We start from the raw sequence: 18613 nt of genomic DNA on the forward strand, positions 1-18613 counted from the left end.
CCGAGAGTCCCTCCTGTGCCTCTAGTGTGTTCTTAGGGTGTTCCGCTACGGCGGTTAGTTGTAGCCTCAGCCATTCTCGGCTCAGGGTTTCTTCCTAATATACATCTCGGCCGGTTCTTTGCCGGCCCGGTGAAAAAAAGGTATGGTATCACCTTGAACTTATCAAGATAGTTTAAGCATAGTTGAATTTTAAAGTTAGGAATTCTATTGTTGCGTCCTTTTCCCCTCTTGTCAAACTGAACATGTGGATGACCGTAACCTCATTTTATGTTTTTGCCCTCCCATTTGCGCAGGTTCCAAGCAAGTTGTGCTATCACTGTTTTCTGCAAGTTCTTTTTTTGGTGCATGATTGTCGAGATCCAACCTGGTCTGCTGGGTTTGTGCTTTTTTTTTTTTTTTGGTGTGCCTGATACCGCAACTTCGCATGGGACTAAACATCGGCCTTAGCATGCATGTTAAGCTCATGACGGAGGTAGTGCCGGAGGTAGGGAGGTGAGCAGGAGACGTACTAGGAAGACCGGCGAACGACGGCAACGAGGACTTCAGCCTCACCCATCTCGGTCTCGCTAAAACCGAAGATCATTGAGTATCGATGCAATTTGATTAGTCCAGCGATGTTGGTTTAGGATGTCCGGCAATGTACATTGGTTTTATAATGCTAAAACAGATTTTTATAATTTAGTAATCCTGAAATTCGTAGTTAATAAATATTGAGTTTTAGGGTCCGTTTATTTGTACGAAAAACATAAAAATTTCGGAGGATTTTAATCATATAAAAAACATTCCTATGAAATCTTACGAAACAAACAATTTAATTCTATCATATCCTTATTATAATTCTATGGAATGGATAAACCTATAGAAATTTTAGAGAAAAGTTAGTGAGAGGTCTAAACTCTTGGAAAAATTCCCTTGAATCTCTATCATCCGATTCATATGTTTTTCAATACTTTATTTTACACATATCTTTAACAGAATCCTAATGTTTTTTCTATTCCTACATTTTCTCATTTCTACTATTTTATGTTTTACACATATATCTATCAAAATCTTGTGTTTAACATGTTCCTCTATTTTTACCCTTACTTGGTTTGGAGTCTTAGTTGTGGTTTTACCATGTTTTAATAAGTTTGAAATTCTAAATTAATAAAATTTGACTCTATTCAGTTTAGAGTCTCAATTATAATTTTGACATGATTTACTGAATCTAAAATTTTGTAATAATTAATAATATCAAGTTGTACTCGGTTGGAGTCTCGATTATAGACCTTTTATGATTTCATAATTTTGAACTTAATAATTAACTAGATCTGAATTGGGAGGAGACGGAGGGGATTGGGAAGAGGAGACGCAGCGGCGGCGACAATGGGGAGGAGGCACGGAACGACACGTGCTGTCTCCGCCTCTCTCCGGATGGAATTGGAAGGAAAGGCGATTTTTCCTCCAGTAGGACAAGGATAGGGACATGGAAGGGCCTTTTTTTTAAAAAAAAAAAAACTTCTTGAAGGATCAAGGAGATGTTTTGTCAATTGACGGATCGGATGGCTAGTAACCACCGAATGAAGAATCAGACGGTCCATGTGTTCGTGATGACATGGCTCATTGTTTTTTTTTTTTCACTATTTTAGATATTTATGAACTTGTCATAAGCTTATAACCCATAATGGATGGGCTTGAAATGTAGCCCATGATGTTAAAAGTAAATCTATTATCATCGCACTATGGCATTTAATCAACAAGTTAGATTCTTTTTTTTTTAACTTGAAGACTTCTAGAAAATGCTTTAATTAGAATAGAGATATAGCAGAAAGTTAGACAGAGATATCTACATCAGTGAAAAGGGGATCCCAAGATCCCACCAAGATGAGCCACATCATCAAATAAATATGAACCGTTAGATGCATGATTTGAATGAAGAGAACCGTTGGATCAAAAGAGAGAAAAATAAGTTAAAAAAAACCAAATAGTGTCATGGGATGTTCTAGTCCCTTCAAGCACATTCCATAAAATGTGTGATAACAAATATATGAGAATGAAAAATATCTTCAAAATTATCCTTAATAATCACCAATGAGTATTCAAAGTAATTCTACTGTATCAATAATAAAAGTATCCGTGTAAATATGAATAGCTACATAATCTAATACTATCGATTACTTCACTACAGATTAAAATTAAAAAAACATGTGACATGGACGATATAATAAATTTTGTAAAGTTGACTTAAATCATATGATTATAAGATTTACGATAAAATAGCGTATAAATACTTCTCAACTGGTGATGACAGAATTGCAACGCATAAGAAATGTGACTATTTACATTACTATTACAATTGACGCATTTAGATATTGTAAAAGGCAATGGTCACGGTAATATATGATAAATTATTTGTTTACGATGATATTCTTAATGACAAATCAAGATATATAAATCCATTAATGTTATAGTTACACTTTTGAAATAATATGTTAAAAGCATATTCATTATTAATTATAATTAAGAATTTATGTCCACTAACATAAACAATATATAAATATATTTAATATGGAGAGGTCATAGTCGTGTGAACCCACGACTTAAGATGCTAGTATAGATAGATAGTTCATGAATAGCTCAACCAAAAGTAGGTCCTGCATCGCCGTTCCGGTAGAGAAGAGAAGACAGGCAAATTAGATATTTTGGGCCTGGACGTTTGTCAGCATAGCCAGATAGTTTTTAAAGGAATTTATTGACTAAGTGAGTGTATCTCAGCTGTTTAGATTCTTGTGTAAAACCAATTTATCCGGATTCAAGTTTTAAACTTGACACAAGTACTTGCTTTTACGGTTAATTATTTTTTCAGTGGAAAACAATAGGCGCCCGTGGTGACGACTGTAATGACCGTGGTGACTTCATTATTTCAAGATATGGCCAAGTCTTTTAAAGATGTTCGTAAAGATAGGGTGTAGCCAAGTCTTTTAGAGGTGTTCGTAAAGATAGAGAGTGTGTTTGTGCGTTTATAGGGGTGAGTGTGCACACATTGTTTTTATTGTGTTAAAAATTAAAAAAAGAATAGCCCATTTTTTCGCTTATACTTATGCTTATCAATCAAAATTTGAATTTTCAACTTTAAAATTGGAGTTGATTTTAAGGTTTTTTTTATCAAAGTTTATTTTCAGCTTTTACTTTTAGATTGCTAAGAACACAAATATAAAAGGTTTATTTATAAATTATTATTTTTTTGTGAATATGTTGTTTGTCTTATACATTTAGCCAAACGATGGGGTCGTATTGGACTGACTGAGCTAACATTGGCGTGCATTATTTCAGGTACTTGTAAATTAAGTTGACCCGTGAAGACAATCCACTCTTATTTGTACAACGTGTATCTGACATTGAACCCGAGCGTAGATGCCATCCATGATCTCGGTCAAACTTCAGCTATTCGGCTACAGTCGTTTAGTTCATGAAGTTAGGGAGAAGTTTAGAGAAAGTTGGTAGTTTGAAAAAAAATTAAAAATTTATGTGAGTAAGAATGTTTTAGATGTGATGTGATGTGATAAAAAGTTAAGAGTTTGGGGAAAATTTAGTAGAGAGTATTAAGGGATGGTCGGTTGCAGGCTGCTAGTCAGGAGGGAAAAAGACGGAAGTACGTTTCGTAACAAGTTTATTTTTAGCATATTTATTATTATAAAATAAATTTATTTTTAAGTATTTGTTGTATCAGAGTTTACCAAAGTATGATATAATTCAATTGTATTAAGAGTAGATAAGGTGTAAAACTATTGTATCGAGATTTGATAAAATAAAGATATTGTATTGATATGCGTGGGTTGGATGAACAGTTAAAACGATGGTAGCAAATGAGAGCCAAGCTGGAATACATGTTCGCAAATGCTTTTACAATCCCAGCATTGATGTGCCAATAGAATATTGCCAACCATTATGCGTTCGTCAGGTGATAAATGGCCTAGCTAGAGATAGGGTTCATCACTCGTGCCAAAACATATTACTGTGCAGCTGCGCTGAGCAATTCAATTGATTGGCGTTCGGTACACCGTGACAGCTCACGCATCCTGGATTCATCTACGCCGATCCAATCCAAACACCAACCTCCGCAGCTCACAGTGAACTGCACTACTAGGCTCTGTGCACTGCAGAAAGGGTGCTTTCTGTTTTTGAGTCCTAGTAAATGCAAATTTGAGAAGGAAGATAAATATTTTTTGAAAGCATGTGACAGGCTCGTTATGTTGATTAGTTGATGTGAATACAGAGTACTACACCCATTCTAAAATATAGTAATATTTGAATAGATGAGGCATATACTACGACTCTGCACCGAGCGACATCGAACCTATATGTTGATCAGTCTCGAGCTCTGAATGCGTACTCACTACATCTACCGTATGAGCACGTTGGTTCAGTGCGCCTGAAGGATGTTAGCAATGCCATGATGTTATACTGTTATACAGTTCTGTATAGTGGAGCGCTAGATTTATATGAATCGTTCTTGTTGCACACCACGGTGAATCTACGGTTTGTCACCAGCTGAACAGTTTGGTAGTGGTGGTAGTATCGATAGGAAACTGGTCACATCTTTCTTTTTGAAAGAGAGCACCATTGCATTGGAATTTTGGATCTGCTTTCAAATTTGAAGAGGACTTTTGAAGTTTCAAACTCAAGTGTGGATTCTCCGCAACGTATCTACTGTATGATGCGGATCCTTGGCAGTAGCAGAGCTGAGCAAAGGAACTATTCATCTTGATGACATTTTCAACCATACCATTTTTTAGCAAAGTTGCTAAAAAAATATCTATGTTTAGTTTGTTGCCAAATTTGATAAATACATGAAAAATCCTGTCAAATTTTTAGTAATATTGCCATCTTGCTAAAATTTTAGCATTGCCAAAATTTGGTAAGGTTTATTTTGGCTACAATCTAAACATGCCCAAAATCTGTCTTCCTAGGCCTACGCCTTTCCTGCCTGACATTGCCCAATTAGATCGTCATTGGTTTAATTATTTAGTATTCCCTCCGTTCCAAAAAAATATATAATATTAGATATGCCATATGTATATCTAGATTGGTAGTGACTAGGTTATTTTTTATGGGATGAAAGTACTTAACACTGGGTGAGACATTTTCTAGTATAATGTATTTGGAACTCTCTATCAGATACTCCTACATTCATTATACAAAAAAAGTTTCATCCAAGATTCTTACTACTTCCTCCATCCCATAATATAAGCAACTTAGGACCGAATGTGACATTTTATAGTACAATGAATTTAGACATACATCTGTCTAGATTAATTGTCATATGAAATGTCTCATCCAGTTCTAAATTGTTATATTATAGGACAGAAGGAGTATATTTTAGACATATTTTCTATTGTTCATCCATATTTTAAGTATGATACTACCTCCATCTAAAATTATATCTATTTCTAGCACAGTAACTTGTCTCAAAATGAAACTATTTCTCCACCTACCCTCTTCTCTCAACCAATCACAACCATTCTCTTCACCTATTTTTTCTTCTCCACCAATCATAACCCCTCCAATTAATCATTTCTACATACTTGCTTAATAGACGTGCCTACCTAACAATGGTTAGGTTATGGGACGGAGTAAGTATTCGGTTGTTCATCCAGATTTTCTGGATGATTCCAGATTTTTTTTTTACCACACACGTGGACCACAAAACTGTTGTAATCTCTGTAGCACATCGAACCTTGCGCTGCCTTTCCCGCAGGAGACAAACCCCGCCAGCTCATGCTCGGCTCACCACTCCACACGTGCGCAGCTCCCCATGGCCCGCTTGTACGCCACACTCATCGCTCGACAGCTCACTCATCAGCGGCAAAGCTGATTACCACCACCACTCGATCAATCTCTCACCGGATCAGCTTGAAAATTCTGGAGTTTATTTGCACTGCATCTCTCGTGCACCAGTGGTTGATCAATGATTCTTGCATCAAATGTGCCAAAGGTTCGAGTTTGTTTACTGCAGTTTCTCTGTTGGTAGCAAAAACCCGTGTGGAGACATGTCTCGCCGTCCGAGTCGTTGCCATCGGTTAATCGTTAATCAGGTTCCATACGGGCAGAGCAAGACAGATTTACAAGCAGAAACACGAGAAACAAAACAGTAACGTCGCAAGAAGAACAATCCTACAGATACATGCATGGCAGCTACCACTAGTCTGTACTCTGTACACCTGAGAGCTTAAGGACAAATCATACTCGATCATCGTAGGTCCGCACCAGCAGCTCACCGGCGCGAGAGCGTGTCCCACAGGTCCGTACACCGGCGGCGGGCGAAGCCGACGCGACCGGCGTCCACGTCGTACACCACCTCGAACCCCTGCTGCTGGAAGTTGCCAAGCGTCCCTGCCGGACCACCACCGTCTTCGCCGTCGTCGTTGTTCCCGCCGACGTTCATCAGCATCAGGCACCCGACGCTCCGCCCCTCCTCGCTCTTGAACCCCATGAAGTAGTTCCTCCGCGGCAGCGCCACCGTCGCGTTGCCACGGAAGTGGAGCGCCACCGGCGGCACGGCGCGGTCCGACGGGGAGTAGTGGTAGCAGGGGGCGAGCCCTGTCTGGGCCTCCGCGCCCTCGGCGCGCGTGAACCGCGCCGCGGTCATCGCGCGCGCGAACTCGTCGGCCACCCGCGCGAACGTGTCGCTCGGCAGCATGGTGAACGTCGTGCCCGAGTCCACCACCATCCCGCCGTTGCCGTCGCGGTCCACGTCCCCGAGCTCGGGCTGGGCCTGTATCCTCTTCCTGCCCACCGAGACGGCTTCGAGCGCCACCGAGTAGAAGTAGGGGTGCTTCGGGTTGTGCAGCAGCGGCGTGTACACGAAGTCCGTCTCGGAGGCGCCGATCGCGGCGGCGTCCGTGCTGCGGCCGAGGATCAGCGGGCTTGACCGGATGAGCCGGTCGGCGCGGAATGAGTGGGCGACGAGGCAATAGGAAAACCTGCCGGAGAGCGACGGGGCGAGCTGGGCCGGGAGCGAGAGCGGGCCGCGCCCGAACCCGGCCACCCCGACGGGCTCGGCGAGCGCCGTGTGCGCGCAGGCGAAGGTGAAGTTCTCCACGGCCATGGACGCGGCCAGCCCGACGCGTCCGCGCCTCAGGTTCGCGACGAGGCTGCCGTCCCCGTACGCGTAGTACAGCGGCGGGCACGCGTGGGACGCGCACGAGTCGGTCTCGATCGCGTCGAGCGGGCACCGCGCCGCGGCGCACAGGTCGGAGGTGGGCGCGGAGGAGTGCGCCGCGGAGCAGAGCGGCGACGCGCAGGAGATGCGGCGGGAGTCGATCGGTGGGGGGAGCGGGCTGGAGTGGTTGCCACCAGGCGTCGCCTTGCCTTCGCAGAGCATGCAGGTGAACGGCGCGCAGGGGAACCAGACGAGGTCGCTGCCGGTGTCGAGGAAGAGCGACACGGAGCTGGCCGTGGAAGGCGGGCCGACCGAGAGCGACAGCGTGTAGTCGCTCCCCGGCGCGAGCGGCAGCGAGAGCTGGCGGTGCCGTGGAGGAGGAGGAGGCGCGCGGCGCGTGCCGTGGCGGCGGCCGCGGTGGCGCGCGGAGGAACGGAGGGAGGAGGAGCGGAGGAGGCGGTGGATGGTGGCGGTGTCATTGGCTGGGCGGAGCGAGGAGAGGGTGTTGGTGAGCGGCAGAAGCAGCCCGTGGCATTGCAGCGAGGAGGAGACGAGAAGCAAGCCGAAGCAGAGGAAGCAGAGTAGGAGGCGCATGGTGACGGGGCGCTTTCGCGCACGGGGGAATGCTCGGGTTTCTGGGCTCAGGCCGCGGGTTTAGAAGGGGTTTTTGAAGCGGCCGAGCCGGCAGCAGCATCCCGGGGCGTACGTGGGGACGGTTCAAACAAACTAAACTGTGTATCGCGTGGGGGAAATCCACCCGGGGAGAGCGCGAGCCGCATGGAGGACACGCATGCTGCACACTCGCTCAGGCGCTCGCGCGGCGCGCCCGCTTGGTTGCAACTTGCAAGCGGCTACGTGACGAGACAACGTGTGGATTTGGAGTCACGGGACGGCGAGTCACTGTGCGGATGTGCGCTTGGACGCGAGCGTGTATGCGTGCACAAGCGCAAACCGATCGAGCCGGGGCGGATCTTTTTTTCTTTGCGATAGAGAGCCGGGGCGGATCAGGACGGAGCAGTACAGGCCTACAGCTACAGGGTAGCAGAGCAAGCAGGACAAGGGGACACAGGAAGCTAGCGAGTGGTGGCCTCGGAGTGAGAGTAGCTGGAGTAGTGACATTGTATTTTCAAGTACCACGAGCTTGCGATCGCTATGGTTTTTTACTGGTAGTTGTGACTTTGCGATTACTGGGAGTGGTGACTTTACGACACGGCTCGATTGAAACTTGAAAGGCGCACAACTCGCCTGTTTTACAAGGTTACAGCTGCATGTTTCAGCTCTAACTCTTTTGAAGTTGAAGCACGATCAATAAGTTTCAACTTCACTTAAAATAGAATTAAAGATAGGTGAAGAGCTCTAGTAAATTAAAGTAGAAAGGTAAAACTAGGTTTCAGCTACTCCACAACTTTACTCGAGATTCAACTCTTAAAATTAAATCTAGAAGTTTAAACTCAACCAAACGAGTTTTACTATTCATCTGTCATCTCATGCTATTGCTAGCCTGGTGCATAATGCGTCCTGAAAGGCTGAAACTATAGGTACTCCCTCCGTTCCAAAAAAAAAAGCAAACCGTAGGTTTCCGTGTCAACGTTTGACTGTTCGTCTTATATGAAATTTTTTTATAATTATTATTTTCATTTTTGTTAGATGATAAAACATGATTAATACTTTATGCGTGACTTATCTTTTTAATTTTTTTTATAATTTTTTTAAATAAGACGGACGGTCAAACGTTAGACACGGAAATCAGGGTTTGTCTTTTTTTTTTTTTTTGACGGAGAGAGTAGGTGAATGGACTGCTAGTACGGAGTACATCCAACTATTATGTCTCCTTTTTATCTTCTGTTTAAACCACTTCAGAAAGTTTTAGTAGTTGAAACCCCTCAACATAATTAACTACCCTTGAAAACGTGTGATCGTTAATCTGCATTTAGGGTGTTGCTTCCATAGACCATAGGTTAGGTTAGGAAGATTGAAATCAGCAAATTAACTATTGAGATTAAGGATAGCACTAATTAAACTGCAGTCTGTAGGTGTCTGTCAATCAGAACAAAGACGTGCTAATCAATCTTATTCGAAAAAAAAAACGTGCTAATCAATTGTAGGGGACCATTTGCAAAGTGCTTATCGTTGCATCTGTGGACGGATCAGATCCATTTCTTGATTGCACCATGAAATCTTCTTGATTGCACCATGAAATCAACTAGACAGCCCTGTTTGGTTCTATGGACTCATTATTAGCCCTTACCTTTTAGTCCTGAATTAGTCCTCAAGGATCCAAACAGGTGGGCTAAAATTGAGGCTAAAGTGAATTAGCCCCCTCAAAACATTAGCCTCTCCATGGGGTGTTAATAGGGTTAATTTTGTGTGGGGACCATAAAAAAGCAGCTCTCTCTCCTCTCTTTCTACTCTCTCTCTACCTTTTAGCCTTAAATTAGCCCATGGATACAAACATATCACCCTAGACTAATGTTTAGCCTATCAATTCATGACTAAATATTAGCTCTCAAAATTAGCCCTGAGCTAATTTTTTCAAACAGGGCCCTACTAGTACCTACTAGTACTGCACTGCACTACACTTGCTCGATCGTCTAATTTTTCTATCTTTTCGTTCTGTACTTCTGTACACCAAAAAATAGTAAGGCCCTGTTTAGATTCTAATTTTTTTCTTCAAACTTTTAATTTTTTCGTTACATTAAATTTTCTTGCAACATAAATTTTCAACTTTTCTATCACATCGTTTCAATTTCTTCAAACTTTTAATTTTGATGTGAAACTAAACACAGTCTAAAGATAAAATCAGCCACTCGTTCAGTCCATAAGAAATTGGAGCATTAGCAAAGACAAATGACAATCATGGGAAAATGAACTATACCAAATACACCGTGAGAGCCGAATGGGAGGCAAGAAAAGGAGTAAAGGACTAGCTGTCTGAGCTTTTTGTTAGTAGTAGTGTTAGTTCTCTTCCATCAATAGTTCTATGCGCCACCGTGGCGACATTATCATGAGCTCACTGGTTCAGTGAGCTGGATACAGAATCAGATATACAATGGGACGTAGGACTAGTTTGTTGATAAGGGAAGGGCCCAGCCCTTTTCATGTGAGATATTTCTATGCAATTCAGTGATCGAAGAACGAGGTTGGCAATGGCATTCACGCCGGTGAGCAATCTTGCACGTACCGCTGGCTTGGCTGTAAGTCAATTTTTCATGTCTGCATAGGCACAGGCGAGTTAATACTACTCCACCATGTACTCTATCTGACTCTGAGATCCTTCATTCATGCTTCACTGGCATCCACAATGGTAGAGTATCCTTTAAGCTTCTGTTCAGGCGTCCATTTCATATGTACGTACACTATACGTGAGGTACTTGTACAATATACTCCGTACTAGTACAGGTTAATGCATGGTTGTCCCGTTCTATTTATCTACTTTACCATATTATTGTCATAAATTATTTACTCCATACCTATAATAAAACCAAAGTAGACAATTATGGCGAACAATCTGCTTCAAACGGGAGTGAGTCTTTGCAAAGGGGTAGTGAATGAGAATTCGAATTTCAAACCACACATATCCGAGAAGAACGGTGCGCGCAACGCGACAACGGTTCGCGCAAGCAGCCAAGGCTAACGTACAGGCTGCACAATGATGCACCACCGTTCGCAGCCAACGGTGAGAAGAAAAGGCAGGACAACGGATGGCGCGCGGCAGCAGCGGCGGAACGGGGAGTCGGGGAGACGAAGCAGCAGCAGAGGGGGGCTCGGCTTCGGACTCCGGTACAGAAGAAAACAAGAGGAGACGTCGTGAAAAAGGATTGATGGATCGAACGCCTGCCCTGTGCCCTCATCGCCATGATGTACTATTGTACTCCTCCTAGTGTGAATATGTGACGATGACGATTGACAGCTACAGGCGATGTACGATGGCTGGCCGGAGAACAGCTGTGAGGGGAGTCGGGTACGTGCCGTACCGACGAGGGTCCCCGCCGGCCGATCAGTGGGCACCGCCTAGACTCCATATAGCCGCAGTGCGAAGCTGAAAGAGCGAACGGCCAATGGCCCATGGCCAATGGAAAATACGTACTCCCTCCATCCAAAAAAAAAGACAAACCCTGATTTCCGTGTGCAACGTTTAACCGTCCGTCTTAATTGAAAAAAATATAAAAAAATTAAAAAGATAAGTCACGTATAAAGTATTAATCATGTTTTATCATCTAACAATAATGAAAATGCTAATTATAAAAAAAATTCATATAAGACGGACAATCAAACATTGGCATGGGAACTCACAGTTTGCCTTTTTTTTTTTTTTGGAGACGGAGGGAGTATAGCTCAACAGTACTGTACATGCAATTGCAATGCAAGCACTCAGTTCAGGCTGGTTCTGCCAATGGGGCTCGGGCTCATCATTGGCATCTCTCGTACTGCTGTACTCCGAGTACACTATACTTCGAGCAGGTTGGGCCATCGCTGTCGTCCAGTGTGTACTGCTGGGGTTGGCCTTTGTGTAGGTCATAGTAGCTGATGAGACGAATGACACGGATTAGGAACACTGGAACAGAAAGAAGGCAGAGGCAAAATGGAAAGAGACGCGACGGCCAGTGAAAGATTTCCCCGTCTCCGCGTGCACTGAAACGAACAAATGCAATGGAACATTGCTGTTGAGTTTTAAGAGCACCAAGTGAGATAAAACAGGTGCCAGATCCTTTTTGGTGTATGTACATCTGCACTATGATATTGAGCTGTTGATCATTCAGAGTGACGACAAAACTAATTTTACAAAGGCGCAAGACTTGGCATCTACTTTCGAATAAAGTGAAAGTGAGAAGCATTCCATTATTATTCGTTTGCGTACAAATGTACAATCAGAGAGTGACCAATTTATTGCCACTTTATAAGATGCAAAAGAACCATGACTGCCACTTTTTTCATGCTAGCTTGCCTCTTGGTTGTGGGGGCAGATACAAACGGCTACATACTAGTATAAAAAAAATCAATTTCTAACTATATATTTGGATATTAGATTTCATAAAGAACAACTTCCGATATGGCACATCCAATATATATTTGTTTCATGATGATGTGTATCATTCCGAGCCGATATTTATTGTAGCAGGAGAGAAACAGGGATGTAGCAGGTGCAAGAAACCAACAGAGGGATGATACAAACATTATATATATAAAAAAAAGCTATATGATTAAGCGATGCATATTAAACAGAGGGATGATACAATCATTCAAAAGCTATGACTAAAGCGATGCATATTAAAAGGATGCAATCACAAGGTCACAACAATTGGAGAGCCAATTGCACCCAGTCAAACGTGCGCCAAAAAAAAAAAAAAGAAACTGATACGGAAAGAAGAAAAGAAAAATAAAAGGAAACCGTGCGCAAAAAGAAAAACAAAAGAAAAAAACCGCACACCGCCTAGAAAACCGTGCGCCAAAAAAACAACAAAAAAAAGAGAAACCGCACGGTGCTTGCACCCCCCTCTCCACGCGCGACACGTGTCTAGTCGCGCGGGGGAGGGCGCATGCGACTGATCGCTCATTAGCATTCTCTCTCCAATTGTGCCTACTGCCCACTGCCTGCGGGTTTCCGTGGTCATCGCGATAATGGCGGTGATACTTTGTAAATTGTGTTCATCTGCCCGACAAAGAAAAAAAATGTATTCATCTCGTACCACAGTCCTAGTCCATATGCTACTCCATCCGGGTTGATAATACTTGTCATTTTGGACAGAGACACGGTCTTCAAAAAAATAACTTTAACCACTATTTTTTTATAATATGAATAGAAGTGTTAACAAATATATCATTTTATTGAAATATTTTTTAAAAACTAATCTATACATATAGTCACCATATTGCAAAGATAAATATTTTAGAAATTATTCGTAATCAAATATTTTAAAGTTTGACCTCACTTTTGTCCAAAACGATAAGTATTATTAGCCCGGAGGACAAGTATTATTAGCCCGGAGGGTGTACATTTCTTAACGAGCCTAAGCGTAACTGTAACGGCGAGAGCTAAATAGGAGAAAATCATATCATAATTGCAAACTGCCTAAATGTTTGACTGCTAATCAAAAGGCCATAAAAGGTCCATAGGTGGTTATTATTCCTTTGTTTGTAAGCTAAGGCTGTCCACCATGAAAAGAAATTCATACAGCAGGCATTTATCAACTCAATGCAGCTCAACATCCAGAAAGAGTGGGTCTGATTTAGTCTACAATTTCAGACCATGTGTTGTGAATGTACAATGAATCACGTACAAATGACAATACAACAAAAGTTAAGCAAGAATAGCTTGTACCGGTAGTTGTGATAACGGTAGACTATGGGCGTATTCTTTCCAATAGACTCTCAACTTCAATAAACCCTCCAAGGGGACCAAGAGGTGTATATTTTACTTGCCTCCAGCTGTTAAAATGAAGTGGTATAAATAATTTCCAAACGGAAAAATGCCACATTTCAAATGAAGGGAAAGGCGTATAGCACTGTAAATTGAGTACCTGGGCGTAAATGGCAATGCCAAGCAGTGAAGATGAAGGTGATCAACACTATTAAATGGTGGCTGGTGAAAACCAAATCTGCAATACACAACAAGTTTACAAGAACGCAGAGAGGAATAACGCTCGATAAGTATATTGTGACAATGGAAGTTTCCCCATCACCGCATATTAGTGTTACTGCTTATCAGCAAATGAGAGAGCTTTCAATCACATGTACAACAAGAAATATAGAACACATAAATAATATTTCTTTTTGGCAATACCTGTGTTCCTCCGAATTGGGAGCATCCCGATTGAGTAAATCTCTTCCTACTGCCAACATGTGACTAACTGAAAAGGACAAAACGTGCCTACTGGTTGGTTTGACTTAGACAAAGAGTAATAGGGAGCCAAGGTTGCAAGAAGCGAGAAGGAACAAATCACCCACCTAACTGGTGATCTTCGGTGGTTCTTTGGAGATTATTGACAGTAGGTATATGTTCAATGGGTATGACAAGATAGTGCCTGCAAACAGCACAGGATACCGTAAAACAAATGTTAAAGGAAAAATCTGACAAGCTCTGGGTCAATAGTTAACGGTGGAAAACTGAAATCACATTTGGACACTTGGTGCTAAAAAGATTACAGGGCCAAAATCACTCTGGCATAGTGGCATGTCAAAGACAGAACCGGCATAAAGAGCTCAGATCGACTTGTTATTATGTTTGCAACTTTTGCATTGAGTACAGAAGGGTGTTCATCATGTCTGACTGATCCAGTTAACCATATAGTACAATAATTGTCGGTAGCAATTTATTGATCTTCAACTGTAAGCTATGTGATATTACATACTCCCTCCATACTCGTAAAGGAAGTCGTTTTGGACAGTGACACGGTCTCTAAAACACAACTTTGACTTCTTCATACGGTTTCAAAAAAAAAAGAAACTTTGACTTCTTCTTTCTATAAAAATATTTATTGAAAAGTGATATATGTATACTTTTATGAAAGTATTTTTCAAGACAAATCTATTCATATAATTTTTACATTTTCAAACTCAACAACTTGAGAGTTATTCATGATTTATATTCCCAAAGTTTGACTTAAACATTGTCCTAAACGACTTCCTTTACGAGTATGGAGAGAGTATGTTTTCCACTATTTGTAAATAGAGAGGTGCAACTGTGAAGATATACAACATGTTTTTTCATTGCTCTTCTGTATAATATAGAAAAACATATGCTTGTGTATATGCACAGTAACTTGAGAATTGAGATGATCAAGAACATCCAAGTAGGCGATCCACAAGACTTGGTTCTCCATGACCTCTTGGTGGTTGGTATATACCCAAATTCAGACAACAGTTAAGATTAGATTGGTACAGAGGAATCAGTCGCATTGCTATTCAGCTGATCACCAATATTGATCGGCCATCAAAATACATAATCTCCTGCTAAAAAAACCTAAAGGATGATTTCTTTCAGCATGAAAATATAGCCACTTATATAGGAACGATCAAGGCATAGGTCTGTTTGTTCAAAAAATATATATATTAAAACATAGGTCTCTCTGCAATGAGAAGCAGAGTAAAAAGAGATAATATGGTGGTAAAAAAGTGTCCAAATATGAAAAATTCGCACTGAAACTTATAACAAGCTCACTGCAACCAAGATCCACAGTAAACCATTATTTGCACTCGCAAAGTAGTTATAGCTAGGTAGGAGACATAACAAGACAACAAACACAAGTTAGTTAAAGCCTTCCACCTTGCATTAGTTGTATAGTAGAAATATAGATGGTAAATTCAATCCGAGTACATGTGAACCCAATCACTTCTAATATCCGACTACAGCTATTATACGTAATAACAAGGAAACGCCATATCCATATTTCCAGACCAATCCCCCCCAACACGACGCAGTGCGCGGAGACATAGAAGTACTCCTACCTGAAAGCCGACGGGTTGATGTCCTTGAACGCCATGACCCTGTCATCCTGCGGAGGAAACCAAAATGACACGAGTTTTAGCGACCAACAGCACCAGATGAACGGGGATTATTAGATCGGAAGCGGCGACGGGGAGGAGGGTACGGAACGGAGTAGAGGAGGACGGTGTTGCAAGCGGGGTCGCGGCGGGCGATGGGGCAGAACACGCACCATTCAGCCATCGGCGCCCTCTCCGACCTCCTCGCCACGGTGCCGCCGCGGAAGCAGAACAGCTTCTTCATGGCACCCTCGGCGCCCGCGTGGAGCGGTTGAGGTTAGGTGGGATCCCCAACGCGGCGTGGACTTGGACTGTTTCCGCACTTGCGCCCCGGACGCGGCAGCCGTGCTCGTGCTCGTGCTCGCGGGTGGGATACCGCCACCGCCGCCGCCGCCGGTATCGATCCGGTGGCCGGTGGCGCACTGGCTAATTGTCCAGTGATTCCACGGCCCAGCGCAACCGGCAAAGCTGTAGCGTCAGTTTCCTGGTCCCTTGGAGAAGCCCAACTCATCACAGGCCCAACTGAGATGGGCCATGAATTTGGTTCCAAGCCCAACTCAGCACCGCACTTTCTCCTTTCTTGCTTGGAAAAAGTACACCCAAGTTCTCTCAACTTGTCATCGAATTACAAAATCGACCCTCAACCACAAAAACAGATATATGACATCCCTCAACTTTACAAAACCGTTCCATTTAGGTCCTTCGGTGGTTTTGACTCCGGTTTTGTATGACGTGACGGCTAAGTCAACGTGAGACCCACGTGTCAGGATGCCACATCAGCACCTTCTCTCCTCCCCCAGCGAAGAAAAAGAAAACGAAAGGGCACTGATGGAGACGTCGGCTGCGCGCCGGCCACTGCACGGCCTCGCCCCCGCACGGCCGCTCCGGACCGCGCCTTGCACCGAACTCCGCAGCGTCACACCAGCCGTCGCCCAGCCGTGCCGCCGCTCTGGCCATGGCCGCCGCGCCTCCCCGACCACACGAAGTCAATGGGAAAAGAAAATGAAGAAAGAAAAAAAAAGGGAAAAGGGCAGTGCAGCGAGCACCCCTGGCCGCCGTGCTGCTGGCACTCGCCGCGCCATGGCCGCTCGGCCGCATCCCGCGCCGAGCCGCAGCTCAGCCGCATCCCGCACCCACCCGGCCACCGGCGTCACCGCACCGTGCCGTGCTAGGCCGCTGCACCGCATCCGCCGTCCACGGCGTGCTCGCAGCACCACGCCATGGCCGCTTGATCGCCCCCGCGCCGCCCCGCATGGTGTGGCGCCATGAGCCGCCGGCCCGCCGCACGCCGGCCGCCACGAGCCCGTGTCCTGGCCGCGCCGCCGCCGTGCGGCCGCGACGAGCCGCCACCGCGCCCCGCCGTCGGCCGCCGTCACGCTCCTGCTCGCCCTCGCTGCGCGCCGCGTGCCGCCGCTGCCCCTCGCCGGACCTCGGTGCGCTAGGTCCCCGCATGGTTGGCACCTTGTTAACGTCGAATGTGATTGGCCTGCAGCAGGATGGCATCCCCCATAGCTGTACTGCGGCCACTAGCCACAGCCCATCTGTTCCAACAAAAAAAAACATAAATTTACGAGTCGATGCAGGCTATTAGCAGCAATTCAGCATCTAATCTGCAAGAATTCACACACACACACACACACACACACACACACACACACACACACACACACACACACACACACACACTTACGGATTGTGAAGAATTTGAGCGGGTGTGAGGCTGTGAGCTGCAGAAACGGAAAGGGGAAGAAGCACCAGATGAGCAAATAAAATCCAAAAAACAATGGCGGAAGCTAGCAAAGAAATGGAGGGAAGGATGGGTTCACAGGCTGTTCTGCCGGCCGGCCGCTGCCCTTCTTCCTCTCCGCGTGCACTCGCCGGTCGGTGAGGGAGATCGGCGGGGAGAGGAGCAGGAGGCAAGCCACCGCTGTCCTCGCTCGCCTCGGGACATCGCCGGACACCCACCGCCTCCACTCTGAGTGCGTGCGGCTTTTCCAGCCCCCAGGAGCAAGCGAGCGGCAGCCCCGAGTCGTCGTCGTGCTCCACGTCGCCGACCGCCGCCCGTCGCGCCTACCCTCCTCTCAGCCACGCTCCTCCCTCGCCGGCCGCCGGACGCGCCGGCACTCCTCCCCTGCCGGCCGTGCTCCCCGAGAGGAGAAAGTGAGAGAGAAAGAGATGAGAAAGGGAGAGGAGGGGAAAGAGAGGGATGCTGACGTGGCATCTAACATGTGGGGTCCACGCTGATTCAGCCGCCACATCGGATAAAACCGGGATCAAAACCACCGAAGAACGTAAAGTAAATGGTTTTGTAAGTTGGGATGTTATATATCTGGTTTTGTGGTTGGAGGATGATTTTGTAATTCGATGACAAGTTGAGAGTCCTTGGGTGTACTTTTTCCTTCTTGCTTCACGCTAATTCTTCCAATTTTTTTTAAAAAAAATGGGCGCTTGGTTCTTCCGTGAAGTTTATCCTGAATTTATATAATGGTCAACTGTTAAAAAAAAGGATGATTAGTGATGAAGCAAAGAGGAAGGGAAGTTTTCGACCATTACGCACGTTGCCGGTGGGTGTAAAATTCAATTCTGATTTTTTATTTCCGTTGGCAACAACCGAACTTGACACGCAAAGAGGCCGAGCCGTCATCCACAAGGTCCAGAGTCTAGACAACCGTGGGCCACGAATCACAAGAGCTTGACTGGACCGGACGCGAGCAGGGCTGCTTGAACGTTGGACGGGGTAGCTCGAAGAAATGAAGAATGTTTGGTCTGTCACGAGCCGCACCCGCACGACTGTCGGATATAATTAAAGTTGGTCCATGTGGCTGAACCACGTCGGAAAAACATAAACGAAGGTGTACACGCTAGAGATGGTAAATTACTTGGCTACGAACTTTCCGTGTCAAGCTTGCACACGCAGCTGCTGGATAAGGTCTTTTTCTTTTCTTATCTCCGTTCTCTCTGTTCCTTGTGCATATCAGTACGTGAGCTTGG

The 18613-nt window shown here is 44.6% G+C and overlaps 3 protein-coding genes across 4 annotated transcripts; all 3 read right to left on the reverse strand.

The window, feature by feature from the left end:
- Positions 1-6059: 6059 nt before the first annotated feature.
- On the reverse strand, positions 6060-7885 carry LOC127769401 (probable aspartyl protease At4g16563). Its single transcript, XM_052294987.1, has one exon. It carries the CDS (start codon positions 7733-7735, stop codon positions 6254-6256), a length of 1482 nt encoding a protein of 493 aa, XP_052150947.1. The 5' UTR covers positions 7736-7885; the 3' UTR covers positions 6060-6253.
- Positions 7886-11260: 3375 nt separating this feature from the next.
- Positions 11261-16688, reverse strand: LOC127771422 (bifunctional adenosine 5'-phosphosulfate phosphorylase/adenylylsulfatase HINT4). 2 transcript variants are annotated; one of them, XM_052297335.1, is made up of 7 exons: positions 15735-16687; positions 15587-15633; positions 14087-14163; positions 13923-13989; positions 13660-13737; positions 13461-13567; positions 11261-11665 (listed from the first exon to the last, which is right to left on the reverse strand). In XM_052297335.1, the coding sequence occupies exons 1-6, from the start codon at positions 15864-15866 to the stop codon at positions 13483-13485; spliced, it is 486 nt and encodes a 161-aa protein (XP_052153295.1). In that variant the 5' UTR covers positions 15867-16687; the 3' UTR covers positions 11261-11665; positions 13461-13482. The 2 variants fall into 2 exon arrangements, with proteins under 2 accessions (XP_052153295.1, XP_052153296.1); XM_052297336.1 differs by lacking the exon at positions 11261-11665 and adding an exon at positions 11719-12791 and having other exon boundaries at positions 15735-16688.
- On the reverse strand, positions 16229-17702 carry LOC127771424 (uncharacterized). The gene is made up of 3 exons (XM_052297337.1): positions 17449-17702; positions 17313-17349; positions 16229-17163 (listed from the first exon to the last, which is right to left on the reverse strand). Exon 3 carries the CDS (start codon positions 17123-17125, stop codon positions 16739-16741), a length of 387 nt encoding a protein of 128 aa, XP_052153297.1. The 5' UTR covers positions 17126-17163; positions 17313-17349; positions 17449-17702; the 3' UTR covers positions 16229-16738.
- Positions 17703-18613: the final 911 nt, after the last annotated feature.

This window comes from Oryza glaberrima, chromosome 4 (genome assembly GCF_000147395.1).
Source record: "Oryza glaberrima chromosome 4, OglaRS2, whole genome shotgun sequence".
Classification (NCBI taxonomy): domain Eukaryota; kingdom Viridiplantae; phylum Streptophyta; class Magnoliopsida; order Poales; family Poaceae; genus Oryza; species Oryza glaberrima.

Bases quoted from the DNA above. Each gene is read 5' to 3' on its own strand.
- LOC127771422 (XM_052297335.1), bottom strand. From the start codon at position 15,866: ATGAAGAAGCTGTTCTGCTTCCGCGGCGGCACCGTGGCGAGGAGGTCG. The intron at 15,634-15,734 runs GTTCCGTACCCT...TTTCCTCCGCAG, and splicing joins ACACCGTCCTCCTCTACTCC to GATGACAGGGTCATGGCGTT. The intron at 13,568-13,659 runs GTACTCAATTTA...TCATTTTAACAG, and splicing joins GCATTGCCATTTACGCCCAG to CTGGAGGCAAGTAAAATATA.
- LOC127771424 (XM_052297337.1), bottom strand. From the start codon at position 17,125: ATGCCATCCTGCTGCAGGCCAATCACATTCGACGTTAACAAGGTGCCA.
- LOC127769401 (XM_052294987.1), bottom strand. From the start codon at position 7,735: ATGCGCCTCCTACTCTGCTTCCTCTGCTTCGGCTTGCTTCTCGTCTCC.